General features: G+C 38.8%; 1 protein-coding gene across 1 annotated transcript; it reads left to right on the plus strand.

Annotated features, from left to right (window-relative positions):
• Nucleotides 1–6,292: 6,292 nt before the first annotated feature.
• LOC139469305 (neuropeptide receptor 15-like) lies at nucleotides 6,293–24,579 on the plus strand. The gene is made up of 2 exons (XM_071251448.1): nucleotides 6,293–6,735; nucleotides 23,660–24,579. The coding sequence occupies exons 1-2, from the start codon at nucleotides 6,332–6,334 to the stop codon at nucleotides 24,384–24,386; spliced, it is 1,131 nt and encodes a 376-aa protein (XP_071107549.1). The 5' UTR covers nucleotides 6,293–6,331; the 3' UTR covers nucleotides 24,387–24,579.
• Nucleotides 24,580–25,183: the final 604 nt, after the last annotated feature.

Here is a 25,183-nt window from a genome sequence, read left to right on the forward strand (position 1 = left end):
GAATGATTGTTTAAAGTGATATCCGTGGTTCGTGTAACATATCTATCAACACATTTTTTTCCAGGTAAAGTGATCCAGTTTTGTGCGAAGTTTGATTACAGGTCGTTACATTGATACCGACTTTTGTTGACAGAAAGTCAAACTGTCTTAGCATATTTTTACTTTGTTTTCGACAAACATACAAACGCCAAATGTACTGAGAAATCGACTACTTACATTATATTTGTCATATATGAAAAACTTCAATGTGAAATTTGGTTATTGACGTTTAGGCAAGAAATAGGCATCTCAGTGTGCACCATTTGAGCTCCGTCCTTGATGATAAGTCTTTTAATGCATTAGAATGTCTGCTCGGATTGACAAAATCAAAACACGGGAATTTGGCCAAGAAGTTAAACTTAAGCTTCATAATCAGCATCTTCCCGAGGCACCCTTACCGAACTAGGCTGGAATTTTGATGTTATATTTTGGCTGGACTAACGAGTCTATGCATAGTCCAATGAAAATCGCGAAATGAAATCAACATCCGGGTCGTAAACTGCCGTGCAGATATTTCGGTCGATTGCAGGATTTGCAAAGCATGTGTACCGTCAAGTGGGCGTCAACTGATATTTTAGAAATCTTTTATTTTTTAATCAAGGTGAATTGATTCACTTCGCGAAGTTAGACCCGTCTTATTAGATTATAGATTTTGAGTATGAATCGGATCGTCTTGACTGGGGGCCAACATTTTGTTTGAAGCAAATGCAAGTGATATGAGAGGTGGCATCTGATTGGTTAATAGGAGGGACATACAAGGGGCAAAACTTGTAATGGCGCTACGATCGAGCCCAGTAATTCCAGCCAAGTTCGGCAATTCTCGGCAAGATGAATGATCAGTTATTGCGATGGTCTGATCTAGTTTAATATTGGCCAAATAGGCAATTCCTTTCTACTGATTTACCTACCTGAACTAGAAATATAAGAGGCGAGAGAAACCGCCTCATCTGTTTCATATTAAGATCCCTGCAATCTGATTCAGACTAACAAACTAACCACACGACAGTATATCACAAGAGAGGTAACTTCAACCTTCAAATACCCAACTTTTCCTTTACGTCGCGCAATATTCCAACAGCTCCAACCTTTGGTGTCCACATTTTACAATTTATGAGGTACTATCGAGGATTCTCTTTCTTCCAAGATTTCAATGAGCGTCACACGACTTTTGCTTAAAAGTTGTTTGATCAAGGTTACAATATTCATGACCTCAGTGTAGCTTTCAAAAAGGACATTTCCAAATTTGACGCATCAGTGACATAGATATTGTCCGATGCAATTCCGTGTCTTGACAAATACGATGTCATGTTTCCGTATTGGTTCAGGTGAACACTAACATGCCTTTGCATGTGTACGTGACGGGTGCCAACAGTAGGGCTCTACACGCTCACCTTTTCGCGAACACCTGGTATCGTACTCTGTTTTAGCAGAAACTTCTTAAAATAAACACGTTTCATCACACGTGTCTTTCAGCAGATATCTCTTATGATTATGGAAAGGTTCTTGTCGCTTTCGTTCCCTCATATATTTGTTTTGTACATGTCATGTTACCATAGTAAATTTGTGTCATTGCCTGTCCGCAATGATCGCAAAGTAATTTTGAAGAATTATTTTGACAATGACTTCAAAAGTAACGCATCTTAAAGGTTTGTAAACTAAAAACACGATTGTGTACATGACGGTTGAAGCAAAGTAATTGCGAGTGAGGAAAACCAAATACACAACACTTGTTTGTCTTTCATGTTCGTTTTCGAAATGCAACTTGGGATAGGACTCTGACGCCTGGTAATGTGGGCGGTCATACCGTTGTCTGCAGTGAAGGAATGTCAATGGCAAGTCTGGAATAGGTGAGCTTTGTTTTTAATGAGTATTTATTAAAGATAAGGTGTTGTCCTAACGTACATTTCCACAAGTTTATAATTCTTAAATTGTCGAAAAGTGCACGTGAATAACAGAAAGACAAGATCATGGGACTGTTTTTGAAAACTTGTACTCTGGCTCTCCCGATATCACAGTTGAAATATTCAATATGAAAAAGCGTCATGTTTACTTAAGCACCATGTTGAACTTGAAGTTGCGCGGTTACGCATGAAAAACTAACTTTGACTGGATCAAAATAGCAACCTTTCCTTTGCCGTTTAGCTTAAAATGTGTATGCACACTTGGAAAAGTGTGCTAATATCTTTATGCTTGCAATCAAACGCTTTTTCTCAGTCAATCGCTTCATGATTATTGACGAATATTCTGCGCCCCTTGAAGAAGAGTTAAAGTACTGGGAGTACAGGATTACTTTACATAGCGTAAACATAGACGACACATGCAATGATTGTTTGTTTATAATTCCGTGATGAGTGGCATGGGTAGTCAATAATTATGAATGCATTCGCTACAAAGTACACTTTATATTAAACTTTCTTTCGTGTTAAGGCACTTCCTCACAAACAGTAAACATTGTTCGTAACATCAGAGTCGATGTCATAATTACAATACCTCGTTTCATTCATTGAGATTATAAAAGCTTAGGAACCAACCCGTCCAATTAGTTTAACATATGGTTGCTGTAACAGTAATTAATGTCTTAAAGATTTGACACTTACCTGAATACGAAATATAACGTGCTTGATGTCAGGCCAAATGTTAACACTATCCTGTATATTACAACAAACAGTTTTCAAAATGATTGGATTTCTAATTTTAGTTGAGCAATACTTTATTTTACAGTTTTACACAAAATTAGAGAGAGAACGGCGCATTGGCTGTATGTTTAGTTGAATCATTACCTTAAGATGTACTAAAAAGTCAATGGCACGCATAAAAGTCTTCCTGAAAACTTGTCCTTTCCTTCTCCATTGCATCCATATACTTCGCGAGGATGTCTGTCGTGTTTTGATACTGGTTAATGGTCTACATCGATCGCAGACCGCATTCCAGCTGTATCTCATTGGCCTGTAAATGTCGTGTCTGGGGGGATACAAACGTGTTGTTGATGGCATAGTCAACATCCCACGCCGTTTGGATACGTTGACATACACTCAGTCAGGTCAAAGAGCCTGACCCGTCGTTCCCCATTTTAGTCGGCCTCGTGGTTAAAGCGTTCGCCCGCCACACCAAAGACCCGGGTTCGATTCCCGGCATGGGTATAATGTGTGAAGCCTATTTATGGTGTCCCCCGCCGCGTGATATTGCTGGATTATTGCTAAAAGCGGCATAAAACCATACTCACTCACACATTTTGGTGGTTGACATTGAATGTTCTAATAGGGAAATGTATTTTCATGTAATATTCTTTGCGAATTAATGTTTTATAGCTACAATGCTAAAGACATCATTTCGTTGATACCTAAATACCTTCTTAAAAGCATGTACTCTGTATATAAATTTCTTTTTTTTTAACATGAAAGTTGACTGCAGCGTTGTAGATAAGACAGATGTAATAAAAAATAGGCAATATTTTTTGGACACCAGAGCACTTGGAAGTGTTCTGTGGGTAGGTATCGATATATGCAATTAATCAAGTGGTAGTGTCTTTTGAAGAACACATATAACTAGCTAAATAAATCATCACAGCAGGAACCATAACATGATTTGAGCCTGTGTTCTCTACATACAGCCCCAATGTAACTTTATATACTCGTCCCATTAAAGCCATCCACATCTTTAAGTGGGCGAGGGAAGATTAAATATTTACAGAGAAGTGCCTTCCCCTGAGATGTAGGACTGGTGTTCGCCCATGGGTATAAACCGTATCTGCAGGCAGTATTTATGAGCCATTTGGTGCGTTAACCTGATTCATATAATGTATTGCAACGGTAACAGCAACGCTACAGGCAACTCGTCGTTATCGTTAGAGGCAATGAGAACGCAGGAATGCTATCATTTAGATCCAAGTTGCAATTAATTATAATAACATGTTGAGACTAATACCACGGTAAACACGAGTTTCTTCACCTTCGAAAATGCATTTACCGATGTGGGAACTAGTCAAGATGTAGACATCCCCATGTGCACCAATTGTGTCCGCTGATCAGTTTTTTAAACATATGACTTGCTGCTCGGATTGGCAAAGTCAAAACAAGGTAAATCGGCTAAGGGGTTTTAACTTAAGCTCGATGATCTGATATCGTTAAATAGCCATCAAATAGCCAATTCCCTTCCACTGATTTACCTCCCTGTCCTAGAAATAAAGGAGACCAGTGAGACCGCCTCATCTGTTTCATATCTAGAGCCACGCATACAGGTTCAGAGTGACAAACACACTCTCCACATTACAAGACTCTATGACAAGAGGGGTGACTTCAACTTTTGCAATATTCCTGCAGCTCCAGCTCTTGGTGTCTACATTTCACAACTTTTGAAGTACAATCGAGCATGCTCTTTCTGACAAGATTTCAAAGAGCGGCATACGACTCTTGCTTAGAAGCTGTTTGATCATCAAAGTTACAAACTTCAAGGCCACAGTTAAGCATTCAAAAGGTTTTATGGAGACATTGTATGATCGCCTCAGATTTCTGAGGAATATGGGAAAGGTTTTGGCGCTTGTATTTATAAAATCGAAGGTACGATAGCTTGTATGATATCCCTATTACTGATCTATTTATATGGCTTTTGAAATTCTCTCCAAACAGACCGTCTCCGTAGTCTAGTGGGTAGAGCGTCTGCCCTCGGAGAGCGGCAGGTCTGTGGTTCGATCCACTGGCCGGGTTATACCTAAAGACGTTAAGAAATGGTTGTTGTTACCCTGCCTGGCGCTCGGCATAAAGGAGATAAAAACAAGGACTGGTCGGAGTCAGTTAACTCTGTCTGAGTGGGATATTCCATGTTAAACTTGTTATGTATCTCAGTGAGCTATCACTACAAAACCGGCATAAGTTCGGGCTAGTACAAGCAGCAACACACACGTGCATGAACATCGCTATATGTCTGCATTAATCTTTAACGCGACGTTAAATTAAATTTTACCTCACCTCTCAGAACAACGTTCATTCTTATACCTCAATACGGTAGTTGAAAGGTGGTCTTATGCGCACCAATCGATAAGTATTTTTTTTTCAAATTAGTGCCAAAGTGATTGAAACATCTAGTCACAAGAGAAATGTAAGTTGCCAGCCCGAGAAGTGTAAAAATAAAAGGGTTTTCTTTGAGGAACATTCAATTATCACACTTTCTTCAATCAGCTGAGATCGACGTGAAGTACTCTCCGAAAAAAGTGGTACCATTAGAAAAGTAGTACTACTGGTACTCGTGATAAAATCTAACCAAAGGACTGAACTTTGAACATATGTCTTCCTACTTTTATTAACTAGTACCCATTTTACTAGTATGTTTGCGAATGTGAAGACCATGATTACAATTCAACCTCTGCACTTTCTAAGGAACATTTCCCCAGATATCCCAACGATCCTGGGCTGGTGATTGTCTAACTAGTGCGTACTTACCTTAAAATTCATGAAAACTTTTTTCTTTCTCAAACTGCATTAATGATACAATAACAACGAATACTGTAATATATTTTCAACATGTACATGTGTCCATCCATGAAGTATATGTCTCAGATAAAAACAACATATCTCATGATTTCCCCTTTAATCAGTGAAGCTGTGAGCTGGGGAAAAATGTAATGGGACAATTCCAATTAAGTTATCATTTTGATTGATCGATTCATGCGGTACCCGTCGTTTATTTTTTCAACAGATTGCATAGTCATTACCAGTAGTAACTGACATACTGCAATGCGTAAGAAAATGTAACCGTCTTTCATCATATCTCATGTATCTTGTATTTTTTGCATGGCTCATAACTAGATTGCATGAAATATATATCATGCACTGACACCGCCATATGATGTTTAAGGTACCAATTTGATTGATCGATACATGTAGTCAGCATACGACAGATCGCATGTTCCTTATCAGTAATTAATCACGTACCGCAAAGGTTAATGAAGTTACCCGACTTTCGTAATACCTTACATGTATATATTTTGTGCTTTAGAGTTAGAGTTATATAGAACTGGAAATTGATTTAACACCTGAAACATTTATTTGCATATAAAATAATGATAGATAAAAAATCGTATTCTGTGTTTAGTTGTTGACAAAAAAATACCCACGCGGAAACACAGAAATCGAAATCGATTAAATCATGACATATTTGCTAACTACGCCATGTCAATAGTTTTCAGCCATACACTAACTTGCAATTTTCAGATTTTCAATCAAATATATGACGGTTGTTTGTTTTCTTTTGTAGGTGAGAGACGGAGGTAGTGTTGGAACAGCTCACAGGCTTCAAAATGAACATCACGGAGTTTGAAAACCTGACAGTAACACTAAATGAATCAATAACAAATACGTCCATAGACAACACGCCACATTCGGGTGGTGCAGGACTACCGGAAGTCGTGTGTTTCAGTGTTCTCTTCTTTATCATCGGAACTGTTGGCATCACTGGAAACTTCTTGGTCATTTACGCTGTGGTCTGCGACAGGAAGATGAGGGCATCCGTCACTAATCTTCTTATAACCAACTTAGCAGTCGCAGACCTCTTGATTATGGTTTTCGGCGTACCAGAGATAATCCAGTTTATGATTAATAGAGGTTGGATACTGGACCTTTTAGCTTGTAAAGTTAATCGTTTTGTGCTTGTCATGGCCCTCTACGCATCAGTCCTCACCCTTGTGTCAATTTGTGTTGAAAGGTAAGAATACAATATAAAATATGAAATTAATCAGTTTTAAGTACCTTTTAATACACGTACACATGTATGTCGTGTGTATTTATGTGCGTGTATGCATGTGGGGTTACTTATATGTATGCGTGTGTTTACTTACATGCAACTACGAAGGAAGTGCAGTATGACCTTAACTGTTGGCATGTATGAAATATAATACATTCCATTTGTGATAACTACCCAACCAGAATCATATTGCTGCAGGCATTGGAGTGACAAGGTATTCTCTGTTGATGAAAATGGACAAAACGTCAGCGCTGTGATGGAGTAATTCTCCAACTGAAAGGGCTAATCCCTACAGCCATTCCTGCGGACGTGATATCAAGTTTTGGGGATGATGCTCCTTCCCTTGAGACTGTTAAGAGGTTGGAAGCGAATTTCAAGAGGGGACGAGATAGCCTCGAAGATGATCCAAAGATCAGGAACACCTACAACTGCCACCAATAAGGAAAATGTTGATAAAATGCAAGATATGATTATGGATAACACGTCACGGTAATGGGTCTCTCATGAAATTGTTAAAAAACATCCTAGGGAATGAACTGGGCACGACAAAAGGCTGCAGCACGCCGATTTTCAAGGCTTCTGACTCCTGATCCTGCGCGCCAGGTGCATTATCTCTCTTGAGAATTAACGTCATTTTGAAGCAGACCCAACTGATTGTGTTGAGCGATTTGCAACCATGGTTAGCCTTGGGTTCACGACATCTACACCAGTGGGATACAGGCACTGCAGTATTGTTGGCAGGATAATCAGCAACAAACTCCCATCATGGCAGTCCCTCGAAGCTAGGCTCAGAACCTCTCGTAGTATGATAAAATGAAAGATAATGAATTTAGTACGGAAAGCGACATTTATGGTAGTTATGTTTTCATATGGACATACATGACATGTACATCATGTAGTTTATCATGGTTAAACGAGTGGGTGAATGAGTTGGGTTTTGGACCGCTTTGAACAGATAATTGACTTATTGGATACATGTTATACTAGGGCAAAGTAATAAATGGAATAACATTTGGTTGGGTGCATAAGATGTAACAGTGGTATGGGCCTTTTTTCTGCGGAGAAGCACTTAATGATATTTTAATGCAAGGAATTTACCAAATTTGACGCACCAGTGACCAAAGTAATGTCCGATGGAAGAATACCCGGTGTTGACTTGTTCCCGTTTTTGCTCAGGTGAACTCGTGCATGTATTTGTGATGGGTGTTACTAGAGGGGCTAGATGCTCTTACATTTTCAAGAACACATGGCATCATCGCATATTGAGCTATCCGGCTACTCCCGTTTATATGTAACTTTTAGGTTCCTTGCAACAGCTACGAGAGTTGATAGATACATTCCACGTCTCACATAGGATTAATTGCGTGATAGTGGACATAAAGTGATATCATAGAGGTATATCCACAAATATATGAGTCTTTTAAGCAAGAGGTTTGTCTCTGACAATTCAGTAAATTTAGCAGGTATTGGAAATTGGATAAACATGTGGGACGTGAATAGAAGTTTAGTACTTGAACACTGTTGTTTGGACGCAGACTGGAAGAAGTGTGCCCGGTTGCATCCATAGTCACAAAATGTTGCCAGAACCTTTCTAAACCATTTTCGAACACAGCTAGATTTTCACGAGACATGTGCTTGGTGCGTTTTTTAAATTTTTGGTATCAGAAGCTTTGGAACTCAAAGAGTTGATACTCTCTTCATTGCCAACATTTCTGTGATAATGGAACGTAACCTATCCTGGTAAATGCCTCCTGGCATAGCAATATCACGCTTAGTGATTCACCGGTTGAACATCACCATATCGTGGATTCGCTGGATCATTTCTGGTGTTGCTGACATCAAAGGCCTTCCAGGATTTGAATCATCTTCAAGGCTCTTCCTTACCCTATGGGAAACTGCGGAGCTGTATTACTGATGTGGAACATTTTCAAAGCAATTGGCATGAACATGACAGGATAGGGACATAATGACAGAAATATTAATGATGCTTATCTTCATTTATAACTTAAGGTGACACTTTTCTGTATGTTTGATGGATTCTCCTTTTATGCGGAGAAAAGCATTTTAAATCCCTATTTAGGTGAAATAGGCATCCAAAAGATAAACGTTCAATTTGGTTCCCAAATTATTGACGTAATTCCCAGTCATGTTAACACTGCATCCTTTTATTCTGACTCTGACAAAGTAAGACCTGTACTCAAAATGAGCTGATGTACAGTTTTCCCCCCTGATTCGGAAATAACACCGCGGAAATGACTGTACTCACTGATCCACTGTGTATTTAAGGACTGATAGGGAGCACATTTTGCTCAACACTTTCAATTTCACTAATAATTACAATCTGAGTATCTTCCTATAATTTTGGGATGCCATCAAAGTGAACCTTGTAATTTTCGTTTGAAGCGTTTTAATTAACAAAAGGAACCATTATTTCATGTGAAAGCCCAGCAGAGATTTCTCTCGTTGTTTCCAATGGGTTGTTAGTTCCAGTTTCTTTAATGTCTGGGACAGCAAAGTTTATCTTGGCCGAAAATGGGTTGTAATTACCACGAGAATCTCTTCCATATGTAGCCTTAATTTCTTGTGCCTGTTAGATACCAATATCGGTGTTTCAAAATGTTAAAGGTACTTGATGATAATGGTAAAAATGATTGGGTTTCAGAAAATATATTATTGGACAGTTGCTTTTCATATGTGTGGATTTCCCAAGATGTGGGAGATCCACAGTTATTTTTATATTCATATAAGCAAAGACTAAAGGATATATTTTGTCAAAAGTGGCACATAAGTATTTCTGAATCACTTTATCTTAGCAATTACAGCAAAGTAAAATCATTGTTACAAACTAAAAGATATTTAACTTTCAAGGTATACATTTGTCACCATGTAGCAAGGTGTGTTTAAAGACCGTCAGTTAATGATAATTCTGCAAAACTCTGAAAATCCAGATATGATCCATACTGTTTCTGTATGCTTAAAACATGTCTTTATAATGAGGAATGTGTAACTTGATTTAAAATCTAATCATGTACATCACTTGACAAATGTTAATATCCAATCTGCATTGTTCTATGGGCCTTCATGCTTAAATTACTGAACTAACAGTCTGTCTGTCTGTCTGTCGTAATATCTTAGCCACTAATGAATCGTAATAAAGGACCGTAACACAATTTGTATGCCAATCTCCAGAAACGCCTGTAGACCCTTGTACGACCAACAGAGCAGGCCGGATAAAGCCTGGACTCATCAGTGAACTGTAGACTGTCCCAGTCATGGCTTCTGAACCTTAGATTCTGTCTACACTAAACCAGGCATGGCTAACGCTGACCTGGAAGCATTATTTATGCATATCGCTTGACGTCGGGGCCGTATTTTGTGCTCCCTCAACCGGTTACGTACGGCTTTGCCATTAAATCGTCTCAACCCAGGAATTGTACGAGCTGTTAATATGGCAGTTTTGTATCGATTCCGTAGGTGCACTTACCGAATATGGTTGACGTGGCGTGCATGACCGGCCCATGGCATGTCAGTTTTGTTGCGCTGCTGTAGATGACGTCTACAAAGAGATACTACTGTGTTTCGATGAACATTATCTGGAAACTTCGTTTTGCGCCATTCCTGCTTGCAGCATACCCACAGCGCGTGTCATTGCGTAAACGTTATTTGCGGTAAAACAACATTGTTTGATGAGCATCTGATACCTAAACGATCACTGTGCACACCTGTATGAATATCATGCTCCAAACAAACACTCAAAGATGCAAATTGTGGATCACGAATTTAAAGTTGAGGAGATGTCTTCATGAATATGTATTGAAATTTGCATTATTTAGTTTCAGCATATTAATTATATTGTTATTGAAATTATATAAAACACGGTTACATTTTTCTGTTAGTATAGACATATCCAGTTGTTTTCTTCTTTAGTATATTTATGGTGAGGACTACTTTCTGCTTTCCATAAGAAGGCAACACATTCTGGCAAATAAGTATTACAATACAAAAGTTTGCCTGATCGTCCAGTTCTTGCACTTGTTGCTATTTTTGTCACCTTCACCTTGGTTGTTCCTCAGCGGTGTGATACTTTATATCTCTGAAACTGCCCTTGATTGGACTTTTACAGTTGAAGCACTGGTATAGCTGAACATCCAGTAAATCCAGTACAAAGAAATGATTACAGTGTTTAAATCAGTGGGGTAGACTGTACATCGGCTCAAATTGAGTACAGTTCTTATTTTGTTGGTAATATCTCTGTTACTATTCAGAATAAGTGTCATCAATCGTTTCATGCTGTACAACTTCCCATAGTTTGTTCCTGCCACTCCTAAACTTTGCAGTCCACCTCTTGATTGTGTCGTGGGAAGGTGCACCTTTCCCTTGTCATATCTTCATTTTGGCGTGAAGCCCATTTTCTGCAAGTACTTGATCAAATCACGTTCCTCAAGTTTGTTCATTTTCCATATGTCGCAGCCCCCTGCCTACTGCACTGACTAGTCACAGCAAATCCATTTGCTCAATGGAGTCAAGTGTTTGTGAATATAATACTGAGGCATCATGTTCTGTCCACGACAACATACTGCACGATTACGCTATTTCATCTATGTAAGGCTCAGAACCTAATGTCAATCAACCATCGTGCATAATGGAATCGTGGTAACCCCTGACGTTAATGAAGTCTGCTTTTAGCAGATATTTCAATTAATCAATCTTGTGAAGAGAAAATCTACAATAAATGTAATGTAATATATTGTGTGAATCCCTGCAGGCAATTGATATATTTCTTAACAACAACGACACCTTTAAGATGAAATAAGGTTAAATTCCAATCCTCAAAATACTCATGTTAAAAGATCCGAAAACAAACCTCACTGAAAAAGTGTGCGCAAACAATATTCTTATAAATTTATATTTTGTAATTATTTTTTTTCTCTGATCTTGTGGAGACAGTTTGTTAAACATGATTGGATTGGAGTTGGTACTCAATACTGTGAATTTGCTTTCTCCAAAATTCAATACCACAACAGTTAGCGAAATGAAAATATGAACGGAACAGGCGATTTTCACACAACGCATCCAGTTTTCTATACCACATCAATACAACGTTTCTAGCTTTCTTGTCCGTGATTTACAGCATTATTGATGTCAAGACCATATCCGTCCTTTTATCAAGCAAATGCATAAATACTGATTTTAAGAGGCATGCGTTTACATTGATATTTCATCATGTTCCAGTGATATCGGATGAAGAACAATTTGTATGCAAACTGTGTCCCAGCGATTGCAGATTGAGGTCTTAGTCTTCTGATTTTGACACTTAATTACTTGCAATCAAAGATGGCGGAAGCAGATAACGTGAAATCATAATCCAATTTGTGTCTCTTCAGTTTGATGTAATATGTCATAGGGAGAAAACAGAGAAGTCGAACAATGCAAATATTGAATATTCCTTTGGGAGTTAAGCCCCTATTTCCTTTTGAAGAGACTATGAATAATAAAACGTTGCAAGATGTTGGTGATGTAGCTTAATTGCTTAAAGCATTTTGCATAACTATTAACATTAAGTTAGTTCATTGAATTGGAACATGTTGCTGAATTGGAACATTGTATGACACATATAATTCCAAATACGTTTCCCTCATAAATATAACAAAAGAAAAAACTATCACTAGGATGCCGTTATATATGATTGATATACATGTCTTATAATGTCCGGAAACAATAATTAACAGAAAAATACATAGCTGTGAACACAATTTGCAAACGAATCTATATACAATCTATAATCTATAATCTATATCTATATAACAGAACTACCTGCATTTCCAGAAATATTATTAGCTCTGGGATTATTAGGTGAAGGTGAAATGGGGTTTAACGTCGCGTTCAAGATTATTGCACTTATATAGCGACATGCATGCACGTGTGTGTGTGGCTACTAGTCCGTACTGACGCCGATTCTTTTAGTGCTAGCCCGCTGAGATACCACGCCGCAGTTTTACCTGATTACCCAACTCATACACAGTATAGTGACTCCGAGATGGCCAGTCCTTGTTTTAACCCTTTAATGCCATCTTTTAACGTATTTTGGTATCACGCGGCCTGGGATCGAAACCCCGACCTTTTGGTCCCCGGGCAGGCGCTCTACCACAAGACCATGGAGGCGGTCTTTTTAGGATTATTAAAGTATTAAAACTATTCCTATTATATAACATCTCGGAGGACGCCAGTAAGATCCAAGTATATCTACGAAATCGTTTGACAATTGTACATAGTGGCAATCTGAGGTTTCTGTTTGATACAAACATGTATATGACAGCATATGACTGTCTTTTTAAGTAGTGAGTGAGTTAATATTTAACGTCACATCGGCAATATTTCAGCCATATCGTGAAGAGTCTTGTTAAGTATAGTGATTAAGTTTTGAAGTATGACATACGATGTATCTAATGACCACTGAAAACAGTGTTTGTTGTGTGTGTTGTTTTTTTATTACCTCGACCTGCTTCTTTGAATACGTTAGTAATTGATTTATAGAACTAAGTCAGTCAATGATGACTTCATTTAGGGAGAGTTTAATACAGTCATTATTCATATCATTGAAGGACATGGCCATAAGATCAAGGGACTCAATAACGATCTTACCAACTGCTAACGATTAATGCTGATAAAGTTGGACATTGAGATATTGTATAAAGGTGAGAAATAGGTTCAGTGCTTTGAGCTATATATAACACTATATAACAATGGATACGCCCGACTATAAGGCCGAGTACAGAGATGCTATAATAACAACAAACATTTCGAAAATCCAAGAGATGAATCAGATATAAGCATGGTGAATGACAGGGTGTATAGGGACGCCATACTCACAAGAAACATTGTGAATATCCCAGGATAGAATCAGTCAGCATGGTGAATGAAAGGGTGTATAGAGACGCCATACTCACAACAAACATTGTGAATATCCCAGGATAGAATCAGTCAGCATGGTGAATGAAAGGGTGTATAGAGACGCCATACTCACAACAAACATTGTGAATATCCCAGGATAGAATCAGTCAGCATGGTGAATGAAAGGGTGTATAGAGACGCCATACTCACAAGAAACATTGTGAATATCCCAGGATAGAATCAGTCAGCATGGTGAATGAAAGGGTGTATAGAGACGCCATACTCACAACAAACATTGTGAATATCCCAGGATAGAATCAGTCAGCATGGCGAATGACAGGGTGTATAGAGACGCCATACTCACAAGAAACATTGTGAATATCCCAGGATAGAATCAGTCAGCATGGTGAATGACAGGGTGTATAGAGACGCCATACTCACAAGAAACATTGTGAATATCCCAGGATAGAATCAGTCAGCATGGTGAATGAAAGGGTGTATAGAGACGCCATACTCACAACAAACATTGTGAATATCCCAGGATAGAATCAGTCAGCATGGTGAATGACAGGGTGTATAGAGACGCTATACTCACAACAAACATTGTGAATATCCTAGGATAGAATCAGTCAGCATGGCGAATGACGGCTTGTATGAAGCTGCACAATGTACAAAGTGAGTGATAAACTGGAGATTTAAACAATATGGAACGAAGCTTTCAGTGATGGTTTCCAGTTGGAGGTTTACTTAAAAGCTGCAAGAAAAGTAAAACGTAAATTGACACTGTAGGTATTGATATTAACGATGTCAGAACGGTCGTAACAAATGATAGTGAAACCTCGTTAACTTGAATAGTACATACAGTAAATAGAAACATTAGATATAGAATTAACTCACGTACATTCGGATCCCCCCTTCGCATTTCATGGATGTCATGAAGAGAAATTGAGTGAGTGAGTTTGTGTTTAACTCAATGTTAACAGATAAAAAACTTATTGGGTTGTCTATAAAACGCATATGTTAAATTGAATATAGAGCCACAACATTCACACATATCGCATGCCCACACGGGGTGAGTATCTATTCAATTTCACTGAAGTAATAAATCGGAATATGACGGTTCTCTTTGCGCATTACTCATGACTCACAGTCTTGAAGCGATGCATTCACAGAAGTGTCAGCGGTTACATGGTTAAGCCGCGTCATTATTGAATTATAAATATGGCTACTGAAACTGACCGATTGAATAAAATGAAAAATGCTTTGCCATCGTTAATCACTGACGTGTTTGACATTCAGTCCAATCAATTAGACAACATGAGAATGAATTAAGATCAGTCCTCGCCATTTGGTCCCTCCGGCTTAAGTAAACAACCTAATTTGCCATGTGACAGTTTGTCACTGTAATATATCATATGATTATCAAGATAATCGTGTTTATGTTCATTATAATAGATCTTTATGTTCATTATAATAGAACTCGTATTGATTTCACACACCCATGAGACAATAATCGCAAAGATAAATATTATCACTACTGATTATACAAAGAAACCTCATTAAAGGGGTTTAAGCATGCCAAGTTCGACATTTAACAGCTTAAGAAGTCGAATACATTATTAGTCAATGTGATAGTGTCACCGTAATTTGTAACTTAATTATCCCAACACTCATGACCATGACATGTTCAACACCGTTGTATGGCCAATCGTAAGATACTAATTATGTAACATTTCTGCTTCTCAGTGAATTGTGACTGGCAGCAGGGATGTCGCATGCCATCCGTTCGTCATAACATAATTCAGTACTGAACCACTTTAAGTGACTAGAAATAATGCAAATTAAATGCTACTTTCCCGACTCCAACAAAACGTTTTGAATATGATAAGATAACTTTGAATACCTTTGCATCTACAAATTTCGGTTAATGTCATGTATATAAATAAGTGGGTAATGGGGAATCTAGCAATCAAAAAGGGAATTGAAAATGTAATTGTTTGCAGGATACACAATAAACAAGTGCTGGTGCTGTGATGTGTTATTACAGTTTACTGTCAATGTGAACACACGCGTCTTCCGTCAAACACAACTGAACATCTTCACAGTGTGACAGTGCAGGCGGCTGTATGGGGCAACATTAGCCAATGGTCACAAAGGGTCGAATTCACGGCAATCACAACCACAAACATCCAATTTTACCTGGCGAATTAAACACATGAACACATATACACCACGTCTTAACAGATAATTGTCTAAGTAATTATTGCATCAGTTTGGATCAGAATTAAATAATAAAACTTTGTTGCTAGGCTATGACTACCAAGTTTAAGTATAATCATTCATATCATAATCAATATTCATTCTTGAAACTGATCATAAACTACATCAATCTGCGAGTGAAATTCGAAGAATGCAATAAAGCTTTCATTTGCTATATATCATTCCCAGATGTGCACTATATCACAAGCTAATTTCAAATCGAATTGCTGGGAAGATGATAGAGGTGACACATTCAAGTTTAGTCACCACATGGTATTACCACATGGACGGTAATGGATGCCACGCATGCAACTAACGTCACCAATGCAACATACAAAGGAGTTGCACACTCATAAATTATACCTGAATCTATTGCTGGTATTTCAAGCGAAGTTTCGAGTTCATGTGTTTGCTATTCTACTCATTCGTGTGCAAGTTTTCTTGAAGTTATCTTGAATTGTGATAGTCCTCTATCCATACCTTACTCCAAGGACGCACGTCCAATCACAACTAGAAGCCGAGCTCTGATGTTTGAAATTGTTCGATGCTGAGTGTAAATGCGCATGTTAAGGCAGCTGGTAATATCAGGGCGTGTCAGTCGAAGGTAGGAAACCCATGATGATTTGAGGGCAAATTTTGGTAAGCCAAAAGGGCGGATACTGTTTCTGAAAGCACGCTTTATTCCCTAACAGGTGGACAGAGATAACACAGCAATCAAATACAATGTTTTAAAAAAAGCCCAGAAATCAAGATGTCAGTCTTTTCAAAAAAGTAAAACGTAACGTAACCTTGCAAAAACGTAAACACAAACATTTCTACGAAATTTGGAGAACCCTACAGGGTAGAAATATGCTTTGGTTAAGAATTTACCATTGATTTGACATGAATTCCTCTTTCTACATGCAGACAGACTGAGCCATTTCCTCCCATTGTGAGGCGACATTGATGTGGAGTGGCCTATTGGTATTCTGAACGTGTTGGTCAGCAACTACATCCCCTGTCTGAAAATACGAACCATGACGATATTCTTTCCCAGTTAATTATTTCGTCCGTCAAGACGGCTTATTGATCTAGTAAGCTATTGGCCCCCTGAGACGGACGTTATCCTTTACATGGTGAAGTAGAGGCGATCAGAGCAACGGATAGGTTGGGAAATAAAGAGGGGATAGAGGGTCAAAGCAGACAGTTGGAAGGGTCTCAGTGCAAGTATATTAATAACGGGCAGTAGATCCAACTATTACATATTGAATAACACGCTGCTGAAGGTGTCCCAATTACTGGAACTTCCATGGCCAAGAGTGTCAGGACGGAACCTGAGTTTTGATGTTTGCAACCCCAAGATTATAGCAGGCTGCGCAATATATCCGAGAGTCGACGCCACAATGATATTACGACTAAGCCGACATTTTTTCAGAGAGTGTTTACAGCTCCGCTACTAATTCCATTCGCGATTGCTTTTAGTGTGTACTTAAGTCCAGTTTCTAATGCTATTGACGCAGTTTGAAAAGTATATCAGCGCTGATATGAGAAACGATAAACCTTTTTATATTGATTATTGGTCTCCTGTGGTTGTGGAAATGTTATGAACTCTGTCACTGCAAAGCAACAAATATCCTGAAGAGCTTGTGTCGACGCTTTCATTACCCAATGGCAGATACTTAATGCCATTATTCTTCAGAATGATGTGTAACGCCTATTGGGTAAGATATGTTTTAGGTGTTTTAGTTTCTATGAACATTTAAATTTAAAGACGTATTTGCGCCCTGCGGTGTATGTGAAGGTAAATGCTGAATTTCAAGATACATCGATTCAGAGGTGTTTTAAAGAAACATCAGTTTAACGCAAAAAACACCAACAACTAACCGTCGCACCCTCTTAAACCACTGGACAAGAAGCTGAAGCTTGGCAAGCATATGGCCATGATGACGTCAAACAGTGTTCAAATGGTGCAGATGCACAATCGTTACTCTACGATGCTAATCTAAAATAAATTGAATTCAAATAACATAAATCTGTCAACATCTTCTCCTCAAAAACTGGACTCCTTGTCATAATTGGCAAAAAAAATCTTACGTGAAAAAAACCCCACAAGGATTTTCCAACTTGTCTCCTCGGGAACCATGCGTTTGCTGACCTCATCTATTCAAACCGTGCAAAGTGCAGCTATGAATCTGAAGTTTTGGTAGATTGATTGGTGCAATATTGGAATTCGAAATATTGTCATATTTATCTTGGAAAATATTCAATTATCTTGATGCCGTTTTGTGACCGAGCTTGTTTGTGTTTAGTGCATGTATATGCGATCAGTTTGATTTGATTGAATCAGTGAATGAATAGACGTTTTACGCAGCAGTCACGAATATTCAAGGAATATGAAGGTGGCATGTAACATTTTGATACTTGGACAGGAAAACCAGTAGCTGACAGCACACTCACGCTTTCTGAATGCGAAGGGTCTCTCACCTTGAATATGATGAATCCAAACAGGGATGGCATGAAAGTGTTGGATTTTTTATGTGGGCGTTGGATGTCTGGAGTAGTGAGCGAGGTTTCTATTTTGGACGTATTACAGCTTTGTGTCATTAAAGAAGTTGATTACAAGCAGTATTTGTTAAAAAGACTTATACTCAGTTTTCTCGTCAGTTGTAATTCCCCCTTGGCACGCCAGAAACCTTTGATCGTGGGTCGCTCCGATAATGTTTCTAGGTTTGTCAGCAACATACCCGCGCGTGTGGGTTTCACCAAAGTGGTAAACGTCTGAGAAAAGCATTAATCGGGCTTTCCTCCCAAACTGAGGTGAGAGACCATGATATAACTGGAATGCTGTTCAAAAGCGGCGTTAAGCCAAACTCACTCACTCACTCTTGGAAAACTTAATGCTAAACTGATAACAATAACAATTGTCCAACAGAGGCAATTGTTCGTCTGAAAAAAATATGGTACAAGTCAAAGCATTGCATTGGACATTTTTTGCCATTGATGCGTCAAATTTGGAAATGTTCTCCTCATGTTTTCCATAACAACTTTTGGAACGTTTTCTGAGACCTTGAATAATAAAAACTTGATCAAACAAATTTTGAGAAAGAATCCCATGACGCTCTTTGTAATCTTCGCACCTCAGATGCTGTGAAAGGTAGACACCAAAAACTGGAACTGTTGGAATATTATTCGACATAAAGGGGAAGCTGACTTTTAGAAAGTTGAAGTTTTCCCTCTTGTCATACATTCTGATGGAGCACTGGACCTCATACAGATATACGTTGAACTAGACAGAAACTCGTTGTTTGAACAACCTCATGCGTATCTCTGCTGAAACATGTATTAAGCTTTTTCAACTTCCATACACACAAACTGATAACTAGAATTGAACCGAAATCCAAAGAGTTGTTTATAGCAGTATATTTTCTTAAAGATTTTTCATATTCATGATATGTAGATATAGGTAAATGTCAGTCACTGTTTATTCATGATAGGTTAATATAGGTAAAAGTCAGTCACTGTTTATGAGTAAACAATTGTAAAATCACAAGTTCCAAAAGTCGAGAGTGTACATCCACGTACAGACCCGTGATGAAATGGGTTAGAATAGCCCTTCAGCAGCCCATGCTTGTCGCAAAAGGCGACTCACGGTGTCGCGTGGTCAGGCTCACTGACTTGGTTGATGCATGTCATCGTATACCAATTGCGTGGATCGCGTGGACTGCATTGTCTGTTCCCGACTCGATTATTTACAAACCGCTGTCATATCGCGGGAATATTTCTGAGTGCGGCGTTAAACAAACAAACAAACAAACAAAAATCAACGTAAACGTATATTGCAACACACTCCTGGTATCCGAATGATTATGCTCATGAAGTGAGTTAGTAGGTTACTTCCGATGACATTTCAAGCCGTTGACAATTATCACATATGTCCATATCTCAACGTGTTCAAAATGCAGTTTAGTTAAATAGAATATTGTTGACAGTGTGAGAAACATATTTGTTTTCTTACAAGCCTAGTAGTTTTTTTCCGGTTGTACAATACATTCCTACAACTGAAACAATATTACGTTGAAAGATCGTTTAAAGAAAACTATATTTGTTATCCAGTGTTCATCATCCTAACGCTTCCCCTTTGCCGATTGAGAAAAATGAACTTTGTGCCAACGTTGACTACATCTGGTGAATCATTAGAACGAACCGTCTTATATATTAGAATCAACGTCATACATGTGAATACTTGTTTATCAGTTGATAAGAAACGCTCATTGTCTATTTCTGATAAAGCAGCTTTCTTTAATTCATGAGATATTATTCTGTTATCGAAAAAGCCAGACACAGAAAAAAATATCGTGGCCCCTCTATAACATACGCATGATAGTGAATGTCCTTTTGAATTAGATTGCAGATGGTGGGATACATGACTCAAATCAAAACCCTTCCCTATGTGTTTCCCAAACAGACGTGTCAGACGCATACGACTTCTGTGGACCACAACCAAAGCAAAAAATCCTCATAGAAGTTAATCGATTCAATATAATTTGATAAACATGAGGACAGGATCATCTGAGCCTTCAGCTTTCAGAAAACTAACATTGAGGTCAGATATGCGGACCCGCTTTAGTGCATGATTTGGGCAATTGTCGAATACTGCTGGTGAAACCTGATTATAAGGAAGTCATACTTTAGACAGGACAACTAGTAATGCGAGTGGGATTTCTTCGTCGAGACAGATTATATACATAGCAATGTTTTTTGCAAGTTGTTTATCACAATCAGCGTCAATAATTGTGATCTAGGTTCCGGGAAATTAGGTTACACAACCCCATTTATCCAAGAATGAGGGAAAAGTAGTGAGACTACCACCTGATCTTGACAGGTTGGCAGGATAAAGTACACATATAAAATCGTCACATTTATCATTGAAGAACGGAAATGCGCTAAGAAATCAAATCGTGTTTTTCTTGAATAAATCAAAATCGAAACAAGTCCGATTTGTTCACATGTAAAGTGAAGAAAAGTGAATATTAAAATGCATGTACATGGACCACACGCGACATAAAAACACATGCAGATATGCCAATTTCAACGGGAAATAAAGCCGTATATCACAACACTTTTAGTGGAAATGACTAAATTGAGGTGAGCAACGTCAAAGTTACAAATTATATATTTTCTTGATCAATCTCCCCAGCACAGTTTATGATTAATCGCCTCACAAGACGAACAAACAACATATCAATAAGAGATTTAGCTCGGGTCAGCAACATCACAGACCGTCTAATGATGCAGGCAATTTACCCACATTTCCTGGGGGTGGACACATTATGTCTATCTTAAAGGGCATACGTGCAAGCTGATGTTTTACTCACATGCTGAAACCATTCGGATATCACCATTGAAATCATTGCATTCATCCTCACTCAAACCACCTCCACCGTTTACTTATTTTCGCAGGATGTTCCTTTTGTGACAGAGGAAATAATGACAGGAACATTGTAATTCTCCTTGTTGAATATTCCGATGGTTGAAATATATATAGAGCAAGAAGATTAAGTCACGTTACCACTCATTCTTTTTATCGTGGATCAGGATCTTCCTCATCACCAGCATCCTGCTGCCACGGTTCTATGAATGCCCACTACAACTGATGTTGAACCTTCAGGGATTACAAATATCTTTAATGAACACAATATAACTAGCCCACTGTTGTGTGGCATTTCAATCATAACTGAGGGTAGCCTAGTGGTTAAGGCGATAGCTTGACACGCCAAAGACCCGCATTCGATTCCTTACATTGGTTCGTGTAAAGCCTATTTCTGGTGTCCCTCGTCGTGACATTGCCTGAAAATGGTAAAAGCGGCGTGAAACCAAACACAGTCACTCACTCACTCAATCATAATGATGTAGCACTAAGACTGAATGGCACTAAATTCTAAAACTTAATGCACATACATGTACATGTGCCTCTCTTCACCCAGCAGTGAATGGGTACCCGGTAGGAGAGGATGACAATGGGGTTGCCTAACACGCAGCTTGAGTTGTATACTCTCCAGGGAGCTGAGAATGATTCTTGAGTGCACACTGAACCAGTGGCCGGGGTAATAATAGCTCTTGGAGCATGCCCCTGTGTGGTGTGAAAATATGCGCAATGTCAATAGCCTATTATTATTGTCATCATTATTATTATTATTATTTACAGATTAAAATAAAAAAATGCAGCAAAGAGGGTTTGGGTGATCCTGGCACAGTCAGGCTGGTTAGACTCATCATCAGCTCAGACAGCGAATGGGACTTCTCCCAGGAAGCGCTGCCTATAGCTAGTCAAACCCACCCAGAACTTTTCGGAGAATGTGAAGACACCCCAACACCGCAGCCTTCTGCATTACCCAGATTGTCAGAAGGGCTGTATCCCTGCTAGCAAACCCGGGTATTCTCCCGATGTCAGTCAGCAGATTGGGAGGGACCAAACCTAAGGCACCGAGAACAATGGGGAGTCGGAAAACTTGGTACTTGGGATGCAATCGTGACATTTCGAAAGCGAGGTCTGCATATTTGCCACGTTTTCCTCAATTTTGTCCATCACATTAGTGTCAAAAGGGACAGAAAATTCAATGATATAAATGATTTCATTGGATTTATCAAAAAGGACAAGATCAGGTTTGGTGGCCTGGATATGTCTAAGGCTGTATACGGGCCTATTCCGAAGGATTTTGTATTTATCATTTTCCATGACGACCTCTACATATTCAGTATCGTCATATGGATGGGCCTCTGTGTCAAAACCACAAGCATGGCGAAGACGGTAATATAATGATCGAGCCACCCCATCATGTCGCTTAAGATACTGTGTCTATGTCAAAGCTGGGCATCCACTGACAATATGTTGGACAGTCTCATTAGATTCATTACATAATCTACATTTAATATTCACATTTTGATGCAAAATCACACATTGGCGGTTTCGAGTGGGAAGTGACTGGTCCTGAGCAGCAAACAGAAAGCCTTCTGTTTCACTTTTCAGGCCAGACGACTTCATCGAAGTGAAGGACTCTGCAAGATTGAGGCTCATGAAGAGCCTCCACATTAATCAAACCACGCCCTCCCATCATAATTGGTAAATATAAGCGATTGAGGGAAGAGCGAGGGTGGGGGGATCTATTGTCTGACATGATTCTTCGTGTGAGGGTGTCAATACCCTGAATTTCTTGTTTCGTCCAATCAACAACACCAAAAGAATACGAAAGGACGGGCACAGCATTAGTGTTTGTGGCTTTGACTTTATTGCGAGCGTTCAGCTCTGAACAGATAAGAGATATTATTATTATTATTATTATTATTATTATTATGAGTCATCGTACGCGTACCTCTTGTTATCAACCACTAGTCTATGTGGTCCAAACTCGATCATTAACAGACCGACTTGATAAAGCTGGAAGATGGCTGACAATGGTGTAAAACATCATTCACTTACAAAGTAACTCACTACACAGAGCATGTGGATCTTGTGTTACTGGAATTATGTTTTATACTAAGACAGAAAATTATTGAAGACATTTCTAATTGTTTCGGCTTGATTTAACGCCATTTAACATTATTGGTATAAAGTATACACGCCGATATATTAAGTTAGTGAATTCAAAGTTGGTTGCCCTCTTATAAATAAAAGCGACAAAACTCTTTCCATATTCATAGAAAATATCTGCCAAAATGATGGTTGTTATAATATAAATGATCAAATTGGATATTTCAGGTTCATTGGAATAATACATCCAATCAAGGCACACATCTTGTGTAATCGACGCCGGATAGCATGCGTTGTCGGATTCATCTGGCCGTTCTCCATCCTCTGCGGTTCCCCTACTCTTCTGTTTAACACTGTCAAGCGAGGCCACCCTCAAAGTACCACCGAATATTGTATGCTGGACTTCCCAGTCAATCATAACTTCTACATCATGGTCTTCAAATACAGTGAGTTTGGTCTCTTTTACGTCATGCCGTTGGTCATCCAATGTATTTTATACGCTATTGTGTCTAAACAGCTGTTCCTCGGATCTGAAAAGCTACACCGTCGATTGACAGTTCTGGACGAAAACGGTACGGCAAAGGAACGCACTTCGGAGGCACTGCAGGCTCGCAAGGGTGTTGTTAAGATGCTGATCATGAGTGTTATCGTGTACTTCATCAGCTACTCGCCCAACCAGGTTCTTCTGTTTTATCATACCTTCAATGCCAGGCATTTCGAGGACAACTGGACATTCCAAGTGTTCGTTGTGATAATCGCTTACGTCAACTCAGCTGCCAATCCTATACTTTACAGCATCTTCAGCCAGAACTTTAGAAACCGTTTTAATATGGCCGTTTGCTACATCAGAAGGAAAGTGAAGAAATCTTCTCCAAGAAGACAATCTACATTCAGTACCAGTTCCAGATTTGGAAGGCTCACCAGTCTTGTTCCCTCCGCTAATACTGACCTTTGAAACAACACACCATTGCACGTTTCTAACTTACTATAAAATTCATTCCGTTTATAGTGAAATCCCAGTTAAACATTTGGCTCCATTTCACACAAAATACACAGTTGTGTGTTTCGGACTTACCATTTTGTCATTCTCATTGGTAATAAATGTTCTGAGTATATTTTAATAATCACCTATTTCAAATCGGTGTATACATTTGTACATAGATCTATTTTCCCGGGTTTGATATGCCATGACACTGCTCAGAGGGAAACGTGATTTCCATTAAAACATTTGATAACATGCATTATATTTGCAAATAGAAAGTGGATATTTTCGTAGTGAAGAAGTGTTTATCATGTTTACAGTGTAACAGTATTTACGTTGTTTGTGTGTAAACTATGTACTTGTGTTGATGTTCCTGCATTATATACTCTTAAAGTAGGGGATACTTGAATCTTAAAATGTCCAACATTGTAACATGTATATAATTAGTTTCGTTAATGAACGAATCGGGGCACATTACACCAGGTAGTGAAGTATGACAGTAGATGTCGAAGGACGATAGGGGTGGGATTGGAAATTTCAAAGTTGACGTTATTTTATCAGTAGTGCGTCAGTGCGTAATACCACCACGACTTGTCATTCATTCACTCGACGATGCACACTGCGTTTGAGTCTCCCAATGGCGATTTGAGGGATTCTGTCCAACTCCTCTTGCAGCGCCTGCTCAAGTTCAGCCAACGTGGTCGACGGCCTATGACGTTGTCGCTCACGTTTCCCTATCATGTCCCAGACTTGTTCAATGGGTGAAAGGC

The sequence above is a fragment of the Haliotis cracherodii genome, unplaced genomic scaffold (genome assembly GCF_022045235.1).
Source record: "Haliotis cracherodii isolate W230 unplaced genomic scaffold, xgHalCrac1.p SCAF_1, whole genome shotgun sequence".
Lineage (NCBI taxonomy): Eukaryota > Metazoa > Mollusca > Gastropoda > Lepetellida > Haliotidae > Haliotis > Haliotis cracherodii.